This window comes from Somniosus microcephalus, chromosome 33, assembly GCF_052327205.1.
Source record: "Somniosus microcephalus isolate GS21.2 chromosome 33, FLI_Smic_1.0, whole genome shotgun sequence".
Classification (NCBI taxonomy): domain Eukaryota; kingdom Metazoa; phylum Chordata; class Chondrichthyes; order Squaliformes; family Somniosidae; genus Somniosus; species Somniosus microcephalus.
Genome location: NC_141019.1, coordinates 27758176 through 27775607, shown reverse-complemented (window position 1 = coordinate 27775607; position 17432 = coordinate 27758176). Strand labels below are relative to the sequence as shown.

At 44.8% G+C, this 17432-nt stretch overlaps 1 protein-coding gene across 1 annotated transcript; it reads right to left on the bottom strand.

The window, feature by feature from the left end:
• Positions 1-5197: 5197 nt before the first annotated feature.
• Positions 5198-10321, bottom strand: npffl (neuropeptide FF-amide peptide precursor like). Its single transcript, XM_085972559.1, has 3 exons — positions 10044-10321; positions 7511-7635; positions 5198-5570 (listed from the first exon to the last, which is right to left on the bottom strand). Exons 1-3 carry the CDS (start codon positions 10185-10187, stop codon positions 5441-5443), a joined length of 399 nt encoding a protein of 132 aa, XP_085828685.1. The 5' UTR covers positions 10188-10321; the 3' UTR covers positions 5198-5440.
• Between the last annotated feature and the right edge of the window lie 7111 nt (positions 10322-17432).

The window sequence follows — 17432 nt, the reverse complement described above, 5'->3', positions numbered from 1 at the left end:
CTTCTTGAATATATTTAATGAACTGGCCTCCACCGCCCTCTGTGGCAGAGAATTCCACAGGTTCACCACTCTCTGGGTGAAGAAATTCCTCCTCATCTCAGTCCTAAATGGCTTACCCCTTATCCTTAGACTATGACCCCTGGTTCTGGACTCCCCTGCCATCGGAAACATCCTTCCTGCATCTAGTCTGTCCAGGCCTGACAGAATTTTATAGGTTTCGATGAGATCCCCTCTCAATCTTCTAAACTCCAGTGAGTATAAGCCCAATCGACACAATCTCTCCTCATACGTCATTCCTGCCATCCCAGGTATCAGCCTGGTGAATCTTCGCTGCACTCCCTCCATGGCAAGAACGTCCTTCCTCAGATAAGGCGACCAAAACTGCACACAATACTCAAGCTGCGGTCTCACCAAGGCCCTGTACAACTGCAGCAAGACATCCTTGTTCCTGTACTCGAACCCTCTTGCTACGAAGGCCAACATACCATTTGCCTTCTTAACCGCCTGCTGCACCTGCATGCTTACCTTCAGCGACTGGTGCACAAGAACACCCAGGTCTCTTTGCACTTCCCCTTCTCCCAATCTATTGCCATTCAAATAATAATCTGCCTTCCTGTTTTTGCCACCAAAGTGGATAACCTCACATTTATCCACATTATAGTGCATTTGCCATGTTTCTGCCCAATCACCCAACCTGTCCAAATCATACTGGAGTTTCACGACATCCTCCTCACAGCATACCCTCCCACCCAACTTTGTGTTGTCTGCAAATTTGGAGATATTACATCCAATTCCCTCGTCCAGATCATTAATATATATTGTGAACAGCTGGGGTCCTAGGACCGATCCTTGCGGTACCCCACTAGTCACTGCCTGCCACTCGGAAAACAACCCATTTATTCCAACTCTTTGCTTTCTATCTGCCAACCAGTTCTCTATCCAAGTCAATACCTTGCCCCCAATCCCATGTGCCTTAATTTTGCACGCTAATCTCTTATGTGGGACCTTATCGAAAGCCTTCTGAAAGTCCAATACACCACATCCACTGGTTCTCCCTTATCTATTTTACCAGTTACATCCTCAAAAAATTCCAGTAGATTAGTCAAGCACCTTTTGTAAATCCTTTGTAAATCCACGTTGACTTTGTCCGATCCTGTCACTGCTTTCCAAGTGCTCTGCTATTACATCTTTTATAATGGACTCTAGCATTTTCCCCACTACTGATGTCAGGCTTACCGGTCTATAATTCCCCGCTTTTTCTCTACCACTTTTTTTGAATAGTGAGGTAACATTAGCTACCCTCCAATCCATGGGTACTGTTCCAGAGTCTATCGAGTTCTGGAAGATGACCAGCAATGCATCTACTATTTCTAGGGCCACTTCCTTAAGTACCCTAGGATGTAGATTATCAGGCCCTGGGGATTTATCGGCCTTCAATCCCATCAATTTTCCTAACACCATTTCCCTACAAATACTGATTTCTTTCAGTTCCACCCTTTCATCAGACCCTATGTTCCCCGGCTTCTCCGGGAGGTTATTTGTGTCCTCCTTTGTGAAGACAGAACCAAAATATGTATTTAGTTGGTCTGCCATTTCTTTGTTCCCCATTATAAATTCCCCTGATTCTGACTGCAAGGGACCTACGCTTGACTTCACCAATCTTTTTCTCTTCAATATCTATAAAAGCTTTTACAGTCAGTTTTTATGTTCCCTGCAAGCTTATTCTCATATTCTATTTTCCCCTTCTTAATTAATCCCTTTGTCCTCCTTTGTTGAATCCTAAACTGCTCCCAATCCTCAGGATTATTGTTTTTTCTAGCCAATTTATATGTCCTCTCCTTGGATCTTATGCTATCCCTAATTTCCCTTGTTAGCCACGGTTGAGTCACCTTTTTTGTTTTATTTTTATGCCAAACTGGGATGAACAAATTCTGTAGTTCATCCATTCGGTCTTTGAATATTTGCCATTGCCTATCCACCGTCAACCCTTTGAGTGACATTCCCCAATCAATCCTACCCAACTCGCGCCTCAGACCATCGTAGTTTCCTTTATTTAAATTCAGGACCCTAGTCTCTGAGTCAACTACTTCATTCTCCATCTTAATGAAGAATTCGATCATATTATGATCGCTCCAACCCAAGGGGCCTCGTACAACAAGATTGCTAATTAATCCTTTCTCGTTACATAATACCCAGTCTAAGATGGCCTGATCTCTGGTTGGTTCCTCGACATATTGGTCCAGGAAACCATCCCGTAAACACTCCAGGAATTCCTCCTCCACGGTATTGTTACTAATTTGGTTAGCCCAATCTATATGTAGATTAAAGTCACCCATGATGACTCTGTGCCCTTATTGCACGCTTCTTTAATTTCCCTTTTAATGCAGCAAGCAATTAGGAAAGCAAATGGTACGTTGGCCTTTATTACAAGAGGATTTGAGTATAAGAGTAAAGACGTCTTACTGCAATGATATAGGGCCCTGGTGAGACCACATCTGGAGTATTACGCACAGTTTTGGTCTCCTTACCTGAGGAAGGATATACTTGCCATAGAGGGAGTGCAACGAAGGTTTACCAGACTGGTTCCTGAGATGGGGGTATTGTCCTATGAGGAGAGATTGAGTAGACTAGGCCTATATTCTCTGGAGTTTAGAAGAATGAGAGGTGATCTCATTGAAACATACAAAATTCTTACAGGGCTTGACAGGGTGGATGCAGGGAGGATGTTTCCCCTGGCTGGGGAGTCTAGAACCAGGGGTCACAGTCTCAGAATAAGGGGTCGGCCATTTAGGACTGAGATGAGGAGAAATTTCTTCACTCAGAAGGTGGTGAATCTTTGGAATTCTCTGCCCCAGAGGGCTGTGGAGGCTCAGTCGTTGAGTATAGTCAAGACAGATATCGATAGATTTTGAATATTAAGGGAATCAAGGGATATGGGGATCGAGCAGGAAAGTGGAGATGAGGTAGAAGGTCAGCCATGATCTTATTGAATGGCGGAGCAGGCTCGAAGGGCCAAATGGCCGACTCCTGCTCCTATTTCTTATATTCTTATGTTATGTTCTTTTAGTCATCTTCCCTAATATCTCCTTATGTGGTTTGCTGTCAAATCTTGTCTGAATACACTCCTGTGAAGCAGGATGTTTTACTACGTTAAAGGCGCTATATAAATACACACGAGCCTCCTCCCGTCTTTCCTTATCTAAATCTATCAGCATAACCCTCTATTCCCTTCTCCCTCATATGTTTGTCTAGCCTCCCCTTAAATGCATCTATACCATTCGCTTCAACCACTCCCTGTGGGAGCGAGTTCCACATTCTCACCACTCTCTGGGTAAAGAAGTTTCTTCTGAATTCCCTATTGGATTTCTTGGTGACTATTTTATATTGATGGCCTCTAGTTATGCTCTTCCCCATGAGTGGAAACATTCTCTGTTTCCACTCTATCAAAACCTTTCATGATTTTAAAGACCTCTGTTAGGTCACCCCTCAGCCTTTTTTTTTCAAGAGAAAAGAGACCCAGCCTGTTAATCCTTTCCCGATATGTATATCCTCGCATTTCTGGTATCATCCTTGTAAATCTTCTTTGCACCCTCTCCAGTGCCGCTGTAACCTTTTTATAATATGGCAACCAGAACTGTACGCAGTACTCCAAGTGTGGTCTAACCAAGGTTCGATACAGGTTTAGCATAATTTCACTACTTTTCAATTCTATCCCCCTAGAATTAAACCCTAGTGCTTGGTTTGCTTTTTTACGGCCTTGCTAACCTGTGTCGCAACTTTCAGTGATTTGTGTACTTGTACTCCGAGATCCCTTTGTTCCTCTACCTAGACTCGCACCCTCCAAGTGATAAGTGACCTCCCTATTCTTCCTACCAAAATGTAATACCTCACATTTATCTGGTTGATTCTGACTTCACAATCAAATGTCTTCCCATAATCGCTATAAGATGTCTGGCTTTCGAATTCAATGAAATTGCTTTCTTCGTCAAAGTAATTGAGTGAAATTACAATGCAGCACTTTTTGCTGTGATTTCTTTGTTTTGACTGGATTTCTGAAACCTATTGAGACACAAAGCTCCGTGAGGCTCTCGTGTTTCAGATGACACTCTCAAACTGATACAAAATACTGGTTTATTCCAAAAAGCAGTTGAATTTCAAGAGACTGTTCCAACTGCTGGAGAAGGGTTGGTGAGAGTTCTGAAAGGAACATTCTGTATGTTATTTCAATGTAAAAACATTGCATCGTGCGTGAATTCCACTTTGCAATTTACCAGAATCAGGGTTCATTTATTAGATCTGGGTGATGCTGATCTCAGCAAAGAGCAAAAAGTGAAAGATACAGATTCTAGATCCTGAGAAACTTACGAAACCTGTCATTTAAATGTGAAAATCGTGGTTTTATAAGCCCAAACTGTGACACTTTGTAATGACCTAACACTAGTGTACAGGCCTGTGTCTAAATCTAATAATGCATGAGCATCTTTTGACATGGCAAAACGTAACGCCCCATTTTAAAACAGCAACAGCTTGTATTTATATAGCGCCTTTAACGTAGTAAAATGTCTCAAGGCGCTTCATAGGAGTATTAAAAGACGAAAAATTTGACACCGAGCCACATAAGGAGAAATTAGGGCAGGTGACCAAAAGCTTGGTCAAAGAGGTTGGTTTTAAGGAGCATCTTAAAGGAGGAGAGAGAGTTAGTGAGGCGGAGAGGTTTAGGTAGGGAATTCCAGAGCTTAGGGCCCAGGCAACAGAAGGCACGGCCACCAATGGTTGAGCGATTATAATCAGGGATGCCCAAGAGGGCAGAATTAGAGGAGCGCAGATATCTCGGGGGGTTGTGGGGCTGGAGGAGATTACAGAGATAGGGAGGGGCGAGGCCATGGAGGGATTTGAAAACAAGGATGAGAATTTTGAAATCGAGGCGCTGCTTAACCAGGAGCCAATGTAGGTCAGCGAGCACAGGGGTGATGGGTGAACAGGACTTGGTGCGAGTTAGGACACGGGCAGCTGCGTTTTGGATCACCTCAAGTTTACGTAGGGTAGAATGTGGGAGGCCAGCCAGGAGTGCATTGGAATAGTCAAGTCTAGAGGTAACAAAGGCATGGATGAGGGTTTCACAATTTCTTTGAAGCGCTTGCAAGGACTGCTTTCAGAGTTCAGAATAAAATCTACAATAAGGAAAATGATATTGGTTCTTTAAATATTACCTTTATTTAATTATTAGTAAAGACAATTGTAAGTATCACAAATGAATGAATTCATTTCTAAAACGCAGTTTTTAATTGACGTAAATATTTTGTTTTCTAATTAAATTTAGTCTTTGCAGGCCAATGTGACGAGAAGCCTTGTTCTGTTGGCAGGTCTCAGCAAAAGGTGGTCGCTATGAGATGTGAATGTTTTTATAGGCAGCACTGCTGTTCGCCTCCTTCCAGTTCCGTCATTTCTTCTTTCCGAAACGCTGTGGTACTGCCATGCTCCAGAACTGCGGCGGTATGATTTCCCAACCCCGGGAGTGTATCCGACCCTCAGTGCCGTAGTCTGAGGATGTTCGAGCGTCACGGCCAAACCTGAAACAGAGCCATTGGGAGGCAGAATCAACAATGAGTGTGGTTTGATAACGAGCAAGTAGGTAGAGGTGATTACTGTAAAGGGTCATCTAAGCCTGGGTGTCACCACCGAACTGCATTCATTATCATCTTAACAACAACATCCACTTGTATTTATATAGCATAGTAAAACGTCCCAAGTTGCTTCACAGGAGCGATTATCAAACAAAATTTGACACCGAGCCACATAAGGAGATATTAGGAGAGATGTTCAAAAGCTTGGTCACAGAGGTAGGTTTTAAGGAGCGTCTTAAAGGGGGAGAGAGAGGTAGAGAGGCGGAGAGGTTTAGGGAGGGAATTCCAGAGCTTAAAGCCTAGACAGCTGAAGGCACGGCCGCCAACGGTGGAGCGATTAAAATCGGGGATGCGCAAGAGGCCAGAATTGGAGGAGTGCAGTGATCTCGGAGGGTTGTAGGGCTGGAGGAGATTTACAGAGATAGGGAGGGGCGAGGCCGTGGAGGGATTTGAAAACAAGGATGAGAATTTTAAAATTGAGGCTAGATTCAGGTGTTCCAGCTTCCTCCAAAAGCTCAGAGGACCACTTTATACATGTTGCACTGCACACTTCAACAGAACCGTTGATTTTTACACTGCGTTTATGCTGCTATAGGCATCAATCTGGCACAAAAATAATGATTCTCTCTGTTTCTCTCTACCTCTCACATCTGTGCTTTTTCTCTCTCACAGTCCCATCTCTGTCTCTTCCCATGTTTCTCTCTTTATTCCTATTCCTGGTTGTCTATTTTCTCTCATTGCCTCTATTCCAGATTCTGTCCTTCCTCTATCTATCTTTTTGTTTGTCTTCTCTCTCTGATGGCCGTTATACAGAGGAGCTATGAACCTGTGACTATGCCCACTGCAGCGGGCACAAGCAGAACATGCCCCTCCAATCAATGTTGATGTGCCCGGTTAACCCTTTACTTAATATAATAAAAGCTGCCATCCGGTTTGTTATCACCTTGTTATCAGTCACACCGTTTTTCTACTGTAAAGCATATTCCATTTTGTTGCTTGGGTTGGGGTTTGATTTTCAGTACAACAGCCAGATTGCTCTGATCAGACTTGTATCTTCTGTTACTGACCTGTTTTTCCTATTCAAGTCCATGAGAAAGGAAGAGAATGTAAAATAGTTCTCTTTATCTCCAAAGCTTTTCCCTGGTTCTCTCCTGAAGACATTGATCATGCAGTTGATCACTGATCATCTGCCTAGAAGGACAAGGGCAGCAGACGCATGGGAACACCACCACCTCCAAGTTCCCCTACAAGTCACACACCTGACTTGGAAGTATATCGGCCGATCCTTCATCGTCGCTGGGTCAAAATCCTGGAACTCCCTCCCTAACAGCACTGTGGGAGTACCTTCACCACACTGACTGCAGCAGTTCAAGAAGGCGGCTCACCACCACCTTCTCAAGGGGCAACTAGGGATGGGCAATAAATGCTGGCCTTGCCAGCGATGCCCAGATCCCATGAATGAATTTTTAAAAAAGTTCCACAGGTCTCAGGCACCGTCTGGTAAGTTGCCCAACTGGTGAGCCCAGACAGTGAGGGTTGGCTATTTTGACTCGATGGAAAGCATCACAGCCAAGTCTGATCTTGTCCATACCCGATCACCACACACTGGCACTTTCGAGCTTTAGTGAATCAGGAGTGGGTTAATTGATTATTTCCCTACCTAAGGGTACTGAGGCTAATTTTGAAAGTCCAACGGTCACACCCATAGGCTGGCTTGAATATGATTGGAAATAAATTAGAGGCAGTGCTTTTTTGGCAGTGTGTTACTGAGATATTTGCTGATTTGGAGAGCATAACCTTCTCCCCAACAGAACAACAAGCTTAGTCAAAAATCGGACCATCCAACACAGCCCTGGAGCTCCATTGCGCACCTCGTAGAAACCTACCTTTGTGGCTGGAATAAGAAGGAAGGACTTCTTGCAAATTTTTCTGGGACGTGCATGATAGAGTTCATCAGTGAGCTGAGCGTGCGGTCGTTGCCCAGCCTCCTTGCACTGCGCCCGTCCCCATCCTGTCAACAGTCAAATTCAAGCAATTACTAAGCACATCAGAGCAGGAACACCGCTGAAATCGCAATAGTCTCTTCGCATTCATTTGCGTTAAACATTGAGAGATTTCAGAATTGAAGATGAGGATCGCGACGCAGAGCAAAAAAAAAGCACCTTTTTCTCGATCCCTTCCAGAATCCCAACCCCACCATTTTCCCATTACAGCTTCAGCTACTGAATCGGTAGAGGGGACCCCAGTTAAACATGTCTAAAGCACAGCAATAACAATATTAATTCAATTGTAACATATCGAAATGAAGAGTACATTTTCTTGATCACTCCTTTCAGTAGCTAGTTGTGGTCCTGCAGAAGCTGTCATTAACTTCCAGCTGTTATGGAGTCTCCGAATGTTGCCGTGTTAGATAGTTAATGTGCAGAAATTGGAAATGTCCGACACTGTGCAGATACCAGGACATCCCTATATATGTACTTAGAACGTTGTAGGCACTAGGAACATGTATCTAATACAGCATGGCTGTCTGGAATCTATCTGAAACACAATAGAGACACCTGGACATTGCTACACTTATAATAGTATAGACACATCAGAGTTGTAACACCTCACTAACAGTAGTGCTTTTCGCAGTGCGGACTCCTGGAATGTATCTGTGTATTTATAACACTTGTCCTGACCATTATGTAATGCAGACACTTGGAACACAGTTTTGAAGTGTATTTTAAAGCTGAAATGTGTCGACTGTAACAAGTAGAAAATAGAAAATTCTGCTTTTATATTATTGTGGACATGGAGAAATTATACTGCACTCCTCACGGACAACAGGGCACCAATTTAAAAAGAAAAGCTCTCCTACTGCTTTCGTGAATACTGTCCAATGCAGTACTGAGACACATGGACCAGAAGGTCCCAGTGTCAATTCCAGGTCTGTACTGAGTTAGCTGGTCTCATCGAGGGCAACAACTTGGACAATAGCATTTGTCGTGGTGCCCTTGGCTTAGAGGAGGACAACCAGCCAGGGTTCCTGCTGCTGGTTACTATCCAGTGACCTCTGCTGCGAGGTGTGTATTTGTGGACGTTCAGTCAGGACAGGGTTGGGCTTAGCTGTGATGCACCTCCTTCTTCTTCTTAGGCAGTCCCTCGGAACCGAGGATGACTTGCTCCCACACTAAAAATGAGTTCTCAGGTGACTGATGAGTCCAATGCGGGACCTACAGTCTCTGTCACTGTTGGGGTTGTCCATGAGGGTCCTGACGTTCCAGGTCCCGAACTTCATTTTAAAGGGTGGAAGATGCCTGTGCGTGAATTCTTTTAACGTGGGGTGGCCGTTGCACACCAGCTACCACACGGGCTTGACAGAGCAAGGTCTTGGTCCAATGGCAAGGGGATCCAAGACGATTGGAGACCAGGCTCTGCTACATCGGCCTAGCACACACACACAAACAAACATACTGCTACTGTCCTCCTCCCTCCTTCCCGCAGGTCCTCTCTGCCTGGGTTTCCTATGGTCAAATAGCTCCCAGCAGGAAGCCGTGCTGGAGGGGAGCGTCGGTCGGAGGCAGAGCTGCAACGCTGCAGAACCAGTTCTTCAACCTCTGCTCCCTTTGAGCATAGCGCCCTGCTGGGGATGCGGGATTGTTGCATTTACTCGATGAAGAAAAGCGACGCGGGGTGACTAGCAGAGGACAGGTGGCACCTGTGGAATGCACCTCGGCATAAGTCAGTGCCTTCAGGAGAGGAGGGAAAAAGAAAGACTTGCATTTCTATAGCGCCTTTCACGACCTTAGGATGTCCCAAAGCACTTTACAGCCAATGAAGTACTTTTGATGTGTTGACTGTTGTAAGTGGGAAGCGGAGAAAAAGAAATATAAACTGGGGGGTAGTGGGGATATTTACTACTAAGGATACACAGGATGACGGTGAATATTGACTGTTATAGAGCAGTGCTCCTTAAGTGACTTATTCTATTCACACGAAATTACGTTTTTCAGAGTCATGGAGCTGACAGGACAATAAATAACTATTAGAAATCATAGAAATTTACGGCACAGAAGGAGACCATTCGGCCCATCGTGTCTGTGCCGGCCGACAAAGAGCTCTCCAGCCTAATCCCACTTTCCAGCTCTCGGTCCGTAGCCCTGTAGGTTACGGCACTTCAAGCGCACATCCAAGTACTTTTTTAAATGCGACGAGGGTTTCTGCCTCTCCCACCCTTTCAGGCAGTGGGCAGAGAGTTCCAGACCCCCACCACCACCAATTAGTTCCCATTTCTGCCGACGAGACCAAAAGAATACTTTTCTTTCATCAGACAAGTAGCAAAGTGACTGTTATCACAACCCACAGGAGCATTGCCAAAATTAAAAAGACAGACAAAAAAAAATCACTCGAATTTAGAAAGACGTTTGGAATGCTTACCACTGCCGCCAGAATTCTTCCAGGGAGATCTTCCTCAGGATCGGCCTGATAGATCGCCTCTAACTCGCCCTCTTCAGCACATGTGGCTGTCCACATGTAGCCCAGCACTAAGTAAAAGACTATCAGGAGCAGTTTACTGTCCATCCTTAAAGGCAATCAAATGCTGGGCAGTGGAAAGGAGTGCGATACTGGCCTCTAAATCTGCAAACTCCTCCAGCCTGCCTTTTTAAACAATTCCTGGTCCCCGCAGGGGAATGCTTGCAGATAAAAAAGATAATAAACAAAAAGTGAGTCTAACACAGGAAAGCTTCTTTCAGTATTTAGGGGAATGATTTAAATGCCAAAACGGGTTAAACCGCTGAAACCGTACGACCATTAAGTGATTTAAAAAGGATAATCGGTGTACTGGGAGTGCTGTTAGAGTTGGAGTACATGATGTGGACTTTTGAATCACATTTCCGTAAAGTTCAGGATTCATTTGGTGTGTTATTAGCAGAATAAATCTCACAAAGTGGTCCCTGAGGCACAAGGAATCAACTGAAGTTAATCTGCTGCCACTGTTCAAAAGTAAATAATAAAAATCCGACAGAATTTTTTAATGTACTTTTCTATCCTTAATTCTGAATTATTCATTGTAATCGACCCTGGAATAAAAATAGTGCTTTTCGAGCTTCTAAGTACTAATACACGTTATTACTTTGAGGACTTAGTCTTCAAAATGTTCCCATTTCTCACGGTTACCGAGGGATATGGGGAGAGTGCGGGAAAGTGGAGATGAGGTCGAAGATCAGCCATGATCTTATTGAATGGCGGAGCAGGCTCGAGGGGCCGAATGGCCGACTCCAGCTCCCATTTCTTATGTTTTAGATTGTGCCTTGAATCGAACGGTGGTGCAAGAGGAGAAACCCCACTGCAAACGTCCTCACTCAAGCTCCCTTTGATGAGATGTGACTTTGTGGGGACGGATTTTAGCATTGCAGAGAAGAAAAGCGGGTGTTGAAGGAGGCCGCTCCCCGCCCAAATCGAAGGCCCCCACGGATCTGCTATTCTACCTTGACCAGATCTCTCCCCAACTAACCCAGAACCCCGCAGCAACAAAAAAAAAACAACAGCTCCCAGGCCCTGACCATCCAACAGCTCTGAACTACAAAATAGCCCCAGACGTCTGACTACCCAGGGTCATCAGTCAGCCTCTTCTGATCACCAGTTCTCTGGATCACCAGCCGGATCCTGTATACTTTGGCCATAAATTGGACCGTTGAACTCCCAACTGCCCTTTCTCAGACTCCTTCCTTTAACTTCCCTTAACAATGCATGTCTTCTCCTATTATTTGTGACTTAAGAAAACTACTAAGCACTTGGTTTGAGTATAAAACAAGGCTTTAATCAACTGTATCACAACCATAAGATTCTAGTTACATCACTAGTTCCTGGTTACAAAAACGTCCTGGGCAAGCTGGGCCCACGCCCGAGTATTTATACTCCTTGGACGGCGCCACCAGCTGGCCGCCCAGTGTTATTTCATGAGTCATTTCTTCATGAATGATGAGATTCATGACAATTTGCATATGTAAATTGAGGCTGTCTCTTTGTGTCCACTTGCGTGTGCATGTTGGCTGCTGCTCTAGATCTGGGCTCCCTACCTCGTGGTCTCCAAGTCCCTCTCTGCCATCCCTTCATCTTATGTCTTCTTCTCCTTTTCCAGTCCCAACTTTACACATTGGACACTCTTCCCCCGCCCCTGCCCCCCACCTTACTGCAACGTGCTTCCTTGTCCCATTTGTTGCTACTTTGCCAACCTCCTCTTCTGTCACTATCCCAAAGCAGCAATGGCAGCTCCCGCACACCCCACCCACTCCAGTAGGGCGAGATCTCAGTGCGCCTGCTACTATCAGCCCACTGCAGATCGCCGACAGTGGCTAGTTTGGAAAGAAAGTTCCTCAGGCAGTGCATTCCAGATCCTAACCACTCGCTGAGTAACAAAGTTTCTCCTCATGTCGTCTTTGGTTCTTCTGCCAATTGCCTTAAATCTGTGTCCTCTGGTTCTCAGCCCTTCCACCAATGGGAACAGTTTCTCTCTATCTACTCTGTCTAGACCCCTCAAATCTCCTCTCAACCTTCCCTGCTCTAAGGAGAACAACCCCAGCTTCTCCCGTCTATCCACGTAACTGAAGTCCCTCATCCCTGGAACCATTCTTGTAAATCTTTTCTGCACCCTCTCTAAGGCCTTCACATCCTTCCTAAGGTGCGGTGCCCAGAATTGGACACAATACTCCAGTTGAGGCCCAACCAGTGTTTTATACAAGTTCATCATAACTTCCTTGTTGACCTATTCTTTTTTTAATAAAGTTATGTTTAGCAGCTCTAATAGTGGTAGTTTCTAGCCATATGAAAAGGGAACACTAGTCATCCTGAAAACTACAGAGGAATTTCTCTGATAGCAGTGGGTTGTTGTGGTTCTACTGCAATTACCTGACCTGAAAATACTCGATGCTGGCACGAGGTATCAGAATATTCCATTTCCCAGCATTATCATGCCTTATTTTCACAAACATCATTCATCAAAGAATAAAATTAAAATTAAAATCTACAAGATGCACTGCAGCAACTCGCCAAGACTTCTTCGACAGCACCTCTCAAACCCGCGATCTCTACCACCAAGAAGGACAAGGGCAGCAGACACATGGGAACACCGCCACCTCCAAGTCACACACCATCCTGACTTGGAAATATATCGGCCGATCCTTCATCGTCGCTGGGTCAAAATCCTGGAACTCCCTCCCTAACAGCACTGTGGGAGTACCTTCACCGCACGGACTGCAGCGGTTCAAGAAGATGGCTCACCGCCACCTTCTCGAGGGCAATTAGGGATGGGCAATAAATGCTGGCCTTGCCAGCGACGCCCACGTCCCAGGAACAAATAAAAAAACCTCATTTTGAGCAACAAAAAAAATCTGCAAACAGAAAAAGTAAAAGTGAAATCTTTACCAGAACAAATCAATTCCACCGAGTACTGATGTCTAACAGTGCATCAAATCTTCCATTAAAAAAGCAAACATGATTGATAAGTAATTTAATCTCTGACTTGTATAATGTTACATTGTGCATTATGTTTATTACATGAAGACAGTTTTATAGCATTTATTTAGCTTCAAGCACCTAATCCGATTCCTGTTGCTAAGAGGAGCCTCAGATGTTGCCCTCCAAGGACTAGTAGATATATCTCAGAGCCTGTTCTGTTGGCAGCATCTAAAGCAAAATTGTTGGCAAAGGGAAAAAAACTGCTCTTAACTCTGACATTCTCAGAGTGGGAAATAACAACAGAAAACGCTGGAAAAACTCAGCAGGCCAGGCAACATCCGTGGAGAGAGAAATAGAGTTAACGTTTCAGGTCTGGGACCCTTCGTCAGAACTGAGAAAAAAGCAGGAAATGATACGGATGAAAAAGCAAGTTTGGGGGGCTGGGAAATGGTGGATGAAAGAACAAAAGGGAAGGTCTGAGAGGTGAAGAGACATGAAGAGATAATCAAGGCGAGACGAGATGGTAATAGGTCAGGTAAAGAGACAAAAGACGGCTCTAGATGAGGTGTGAAATGCGCTGGCAGAGTGAGAGACAGCTGCCATGTGGGAGAGAAAAAAAAGGGAAAAGGCACAAACCAAAAGTGTGGATAAAAAATATATAAAAATATAATAGGGGCCGAGGTCATGGTCTGAAATTGTTGAACTCGATATTGAGTCCGGAAGGCTGTAAAGTGCCTAATCAGAAGATGAGGTGCTGTTCCTCGAGCTTCTCAGAGTGGGACTGTTTGTATTCAGGTGATTTGGTAGATTTTTTTTTCTCTCACAGGTAGCCGTTGATGATTCAGCCAGTGCCATTTACAGCTCCTCTAGACCCATCTTTTGTTTCTTTACTTGTCCCATTACCATCTCCTTTCACCTCGCACCATCATCCCTTTTGTCTTTTAATCTCTCCTGCCTTCCAGCCTATCACTGACCTTCCCCTTTGTTCTTTTCCCCTCCCCCCTTTCCCTGCCCCTGCACTTGCTTAAAAACCTGTTACATCTCCAACTTTTTCCAGTTCTGACGAAGGGTCCTCGACCTGAAACGTTGACTCTGTTTCTCTCTCCACAGATGCTGCCTGACCCGCTGAGTATTTCCAGCATTTTCTGTTTTTATTGTGGATTTCCAGCATCCGCGATATTTTGCTTGTATTAGTGATTTGGTAGCAAATTGTGGACAATGCTTAAGCAGTTTAGAGAGGCAAGATTGGAAAGAAAGTGAAAAGAATCACACTAAGGGATGTATTTACTGACTGAACAACAACAAGAACAACAACTTGTCTTTATATAGCGCCTTTAACGTAGTAAAATGTCCCAAGGCGCTTCACAGGAGTATTATAAGACAAAGAATTTGACACCGAGCCACATAAGGATAAATTAGGGCAGGTGACCAAAAGCTTGGTCAAAGAGGTAGGTTTTAAGGAGCGTCTTAAAGGAGGAAAGAGAGGCGGTAAGGTTATGGGAGGGAATTCCAGAGATTAGGGCCTAGGCAACAGAAGGCATGACCGCCAATGGTTCAGCAATTATAATCGGGGATGCTCAAGAAGGCAGAATTAGAGGAGTGCAGAGATCTCGGGGGATTGTAGGGCTGGAGGAGATTACAGAGATAGGGAGGGGAGAGGCCATGGAGGGATTTGAAAACAAGGATGAGAATTTTGAAATCGAGACGTTGCTTAACCAGGAGCCAATGTAGGTCAGCGAGCACAGGGGCTGATGGGTGATTGTGAATTGGTGCGAGTTAGGGCACGGGCAGCTGAGTTTTAGATGACCTCAAGTTTACGTAGGGTAGCATGTGGGAGGCCAGCCAGGAGTGGGTTGGAATAGTCAAGTCTAGAGGTAACAAAGGCATGGATGAGGGTTTCAGCAGCGGATGAGCTGAGGCAGGGGCGGAGATGGGTGCTGTTATGGAGGTAGAAATAGGCGGTCTTAGTAATGCTGCAGATATGTGGTCGGAAGCTCATTTCAGGATCAAATATGACACCAAGGTTGCGAACAGTGTGGTTCAGCCTCAGACAGATGTTAGGGAGAGGGATGGAGTCAGTGGCTAGTGAACGGAGTTTGTGGCAGGGACTGAAAACAATGGTACGATAGCAAAATACTGCAGATGCTGGAAATCCGAAATGACAACAGAAATTGCTGGAAAAACTCAGCAGGTCAGGCAACATCCGTGGAGAGAAATTTGAGTTGACGTTTCGGGTCGAAACCCTTCTTCAAAACTAGAAAGAAAATAAAATAAATCGAAGGCAGGGCTGCGATCGAACAAAAGAAGTAAAAGAGACAATAAAAGGTATTCAAAACCAGACGAGATGGTAATAGGACAGTGGAGACAAAAGACAGCTGAGATTAGGTGTGAAGTGTACTGGCAGGATAGGAGACAGCTGCCAGGTGGGAGAGAGAAACTGTCTCCTATCCTGCCAGTACACTTCACACCTAATCTCAGCTGTCTTTTGTCTCCACTGGCCTATTACCATCTCATCTGGTTTCGAATACCTTTTATTGTCTCTTTTACTTCTTTTGTTCGATCACAGCCCTGCCTTCGATCTATTTTATTTCCTTTCCAGTTTTGAAGAAGGGTTCGACCCGAAACGTCAACTCAAATTTCTCTCCACGGATGTTGCCTGACCTGCTGAGTTTTTCCAGCATTTTCTGTTGTTATACTGAAAACAATGGCTTTGGTTTTCCCAATATTTAATTGGAGAAAATTTCTGCTCACCCTGGATTGGATGTCGGACAATTGGGAGAACGGTGGGGCCCCTATAGACAGCAATTGATGCTTCTTTTTTATTGAAGTTATGTCTAGCAGCTCTAATAGTGGTGGTTTGTAGCCTCAGGAAGGGGGAATGTTAGTGATCCTCAAAACTACAGAGGAATTTCTCTGGTAGCAGTGGTTCTTTGGGTTGTCGTGGTCGGGGGAGGGGGGGAGAGACTGGGCCTCAGGCTGGGAGGGAGCCATTGGTGGGCGATGCTGCTCCTCCTGGCTCCACATTCAGGTACGTATGGGGGCCTTCCTGCCACATTGTGCTGTGCAAGTTCAGCACGTGGTGAGTGAAGCGTGGGGCATTCAAGAAATCGAGAACGGGCCCTACAAGAAGTGCAGGAACCTAATTTAAATCAATGACTTCCACCTTTGAATGTTCCCGACTTGCACTCCTGACGCCAGCTTATCCATTATGGTGGGCGCCGCAATTCCGACTGGAAATCTGCATGCTTTCTGCCAGCCAAATTGGGGGCTTAGGAGGCTGTCTCACGCCTGAATAACAGGTACTGATGGCCGAATTCCTAGGCCATTCGGTCTACCTGCAGGTTAAGTTATGACAAGCTCATGTCCCGCTGCACTCTCAGTGTGACTACTTGTTTTGACAGAAAAACAGACCAAGTGTGGCACATGTGATCCCCAAACACGTGAATCATATTTAATTATTTTTAATTCGTTCCTGGGATGTGGGCGTCGCTGGCAAGGCCGGCATTTATTGCCCGTCCCTAATTGCCCTTGAGAAGGTGGTGGTGAGCCGCCTTCTTGAACCGCTGCAGTCCATGTGGTGAAGGTGTTCCCACAGTGCTGTGAGGGAGGGAGTTCCAGGATTATACTTCCGGCGATATACTTCTAAGTTAGAATGATGTGTGACATGCAGGTGGTGGTGTTCCCATGCGCCTGCTGCCCTTGTCATTTTAGATGGTAGAGGTCGCTGGTTTGGGAGGTGCTACCGAATGAAAACAGAATTGAATTTATTCCATCACCATCAGTCATAGCCCTATATTCAGGCTGATTTTCTGAATAATCAGCTTTCTTAAGGGTTGTAATTTTTTTTTTGAAGCTGTTTGACATCTTTTGCTAGTTTTCTAAGTTGTGATTTTAACTCAGTTGTAACACTTGCTCAATGTTGACAGCTCTGAGGTTTCTGGTGCTATTATTTCCGCACGATTTTGCCAAATATTTTCCCCAGGCATATAAAGCAAAATTATTTGCTGCTTTATTCTTAACCCTAAATGTAGTTTGAAAGAAATTGGCTCGTTGCCTATACTGTCCCTCTATGATTTGGGTTTGATTGAAGTTTCCATAGAATTATAGAATGGTTACAGCACAGAAGGAGGCCATTCGGCCCGTCGAGCCCGTGCTGGCTATGGGTTTCTCACTATGGATTTGCTTTAATAATCAAAATTGTACATTGGTTTTGTGCAAAAGAGATTTAAATATTGGATGATCTTTAAAATCAATTTAAAATTGTAATTTTTCATCTGGACTGATTAAAGATTTTTCAAGCCATTATGATGAAAACACACCATTCCTCCAGTCCTAAAGGTGTCGCTGTTGTGCGGGAGTGGGCAGTGA

What these genes read in the sequence shown, in the direction of transcription:
- npffl (XM_085972559.1), bottom strand. Translation starts at nt 10,187, where the DNA reads ATGGACAGTAAACTGCTCCTGATAGTCTTTTACTTAGTGCTGGGCTAC. An exon ending in GAAGAATTCTGGCGGCAGTG is followed by an intron (nt 7,636 to 10,043) that starts GTAAGCATTCCA and finishes GACTGTTGACAG; the next exon opens with GATGGGGACGGGCGCAGTGC. An exon ending in TTCTTATTCCAGCCACAAAG is followed by an intron (nt 5,571 to 7,510) that starts GTAGGTTTCTAC and finishes GCTCTGTTTCAG; the next exon opens with GTTTGGCCGTGACGCTCGAA.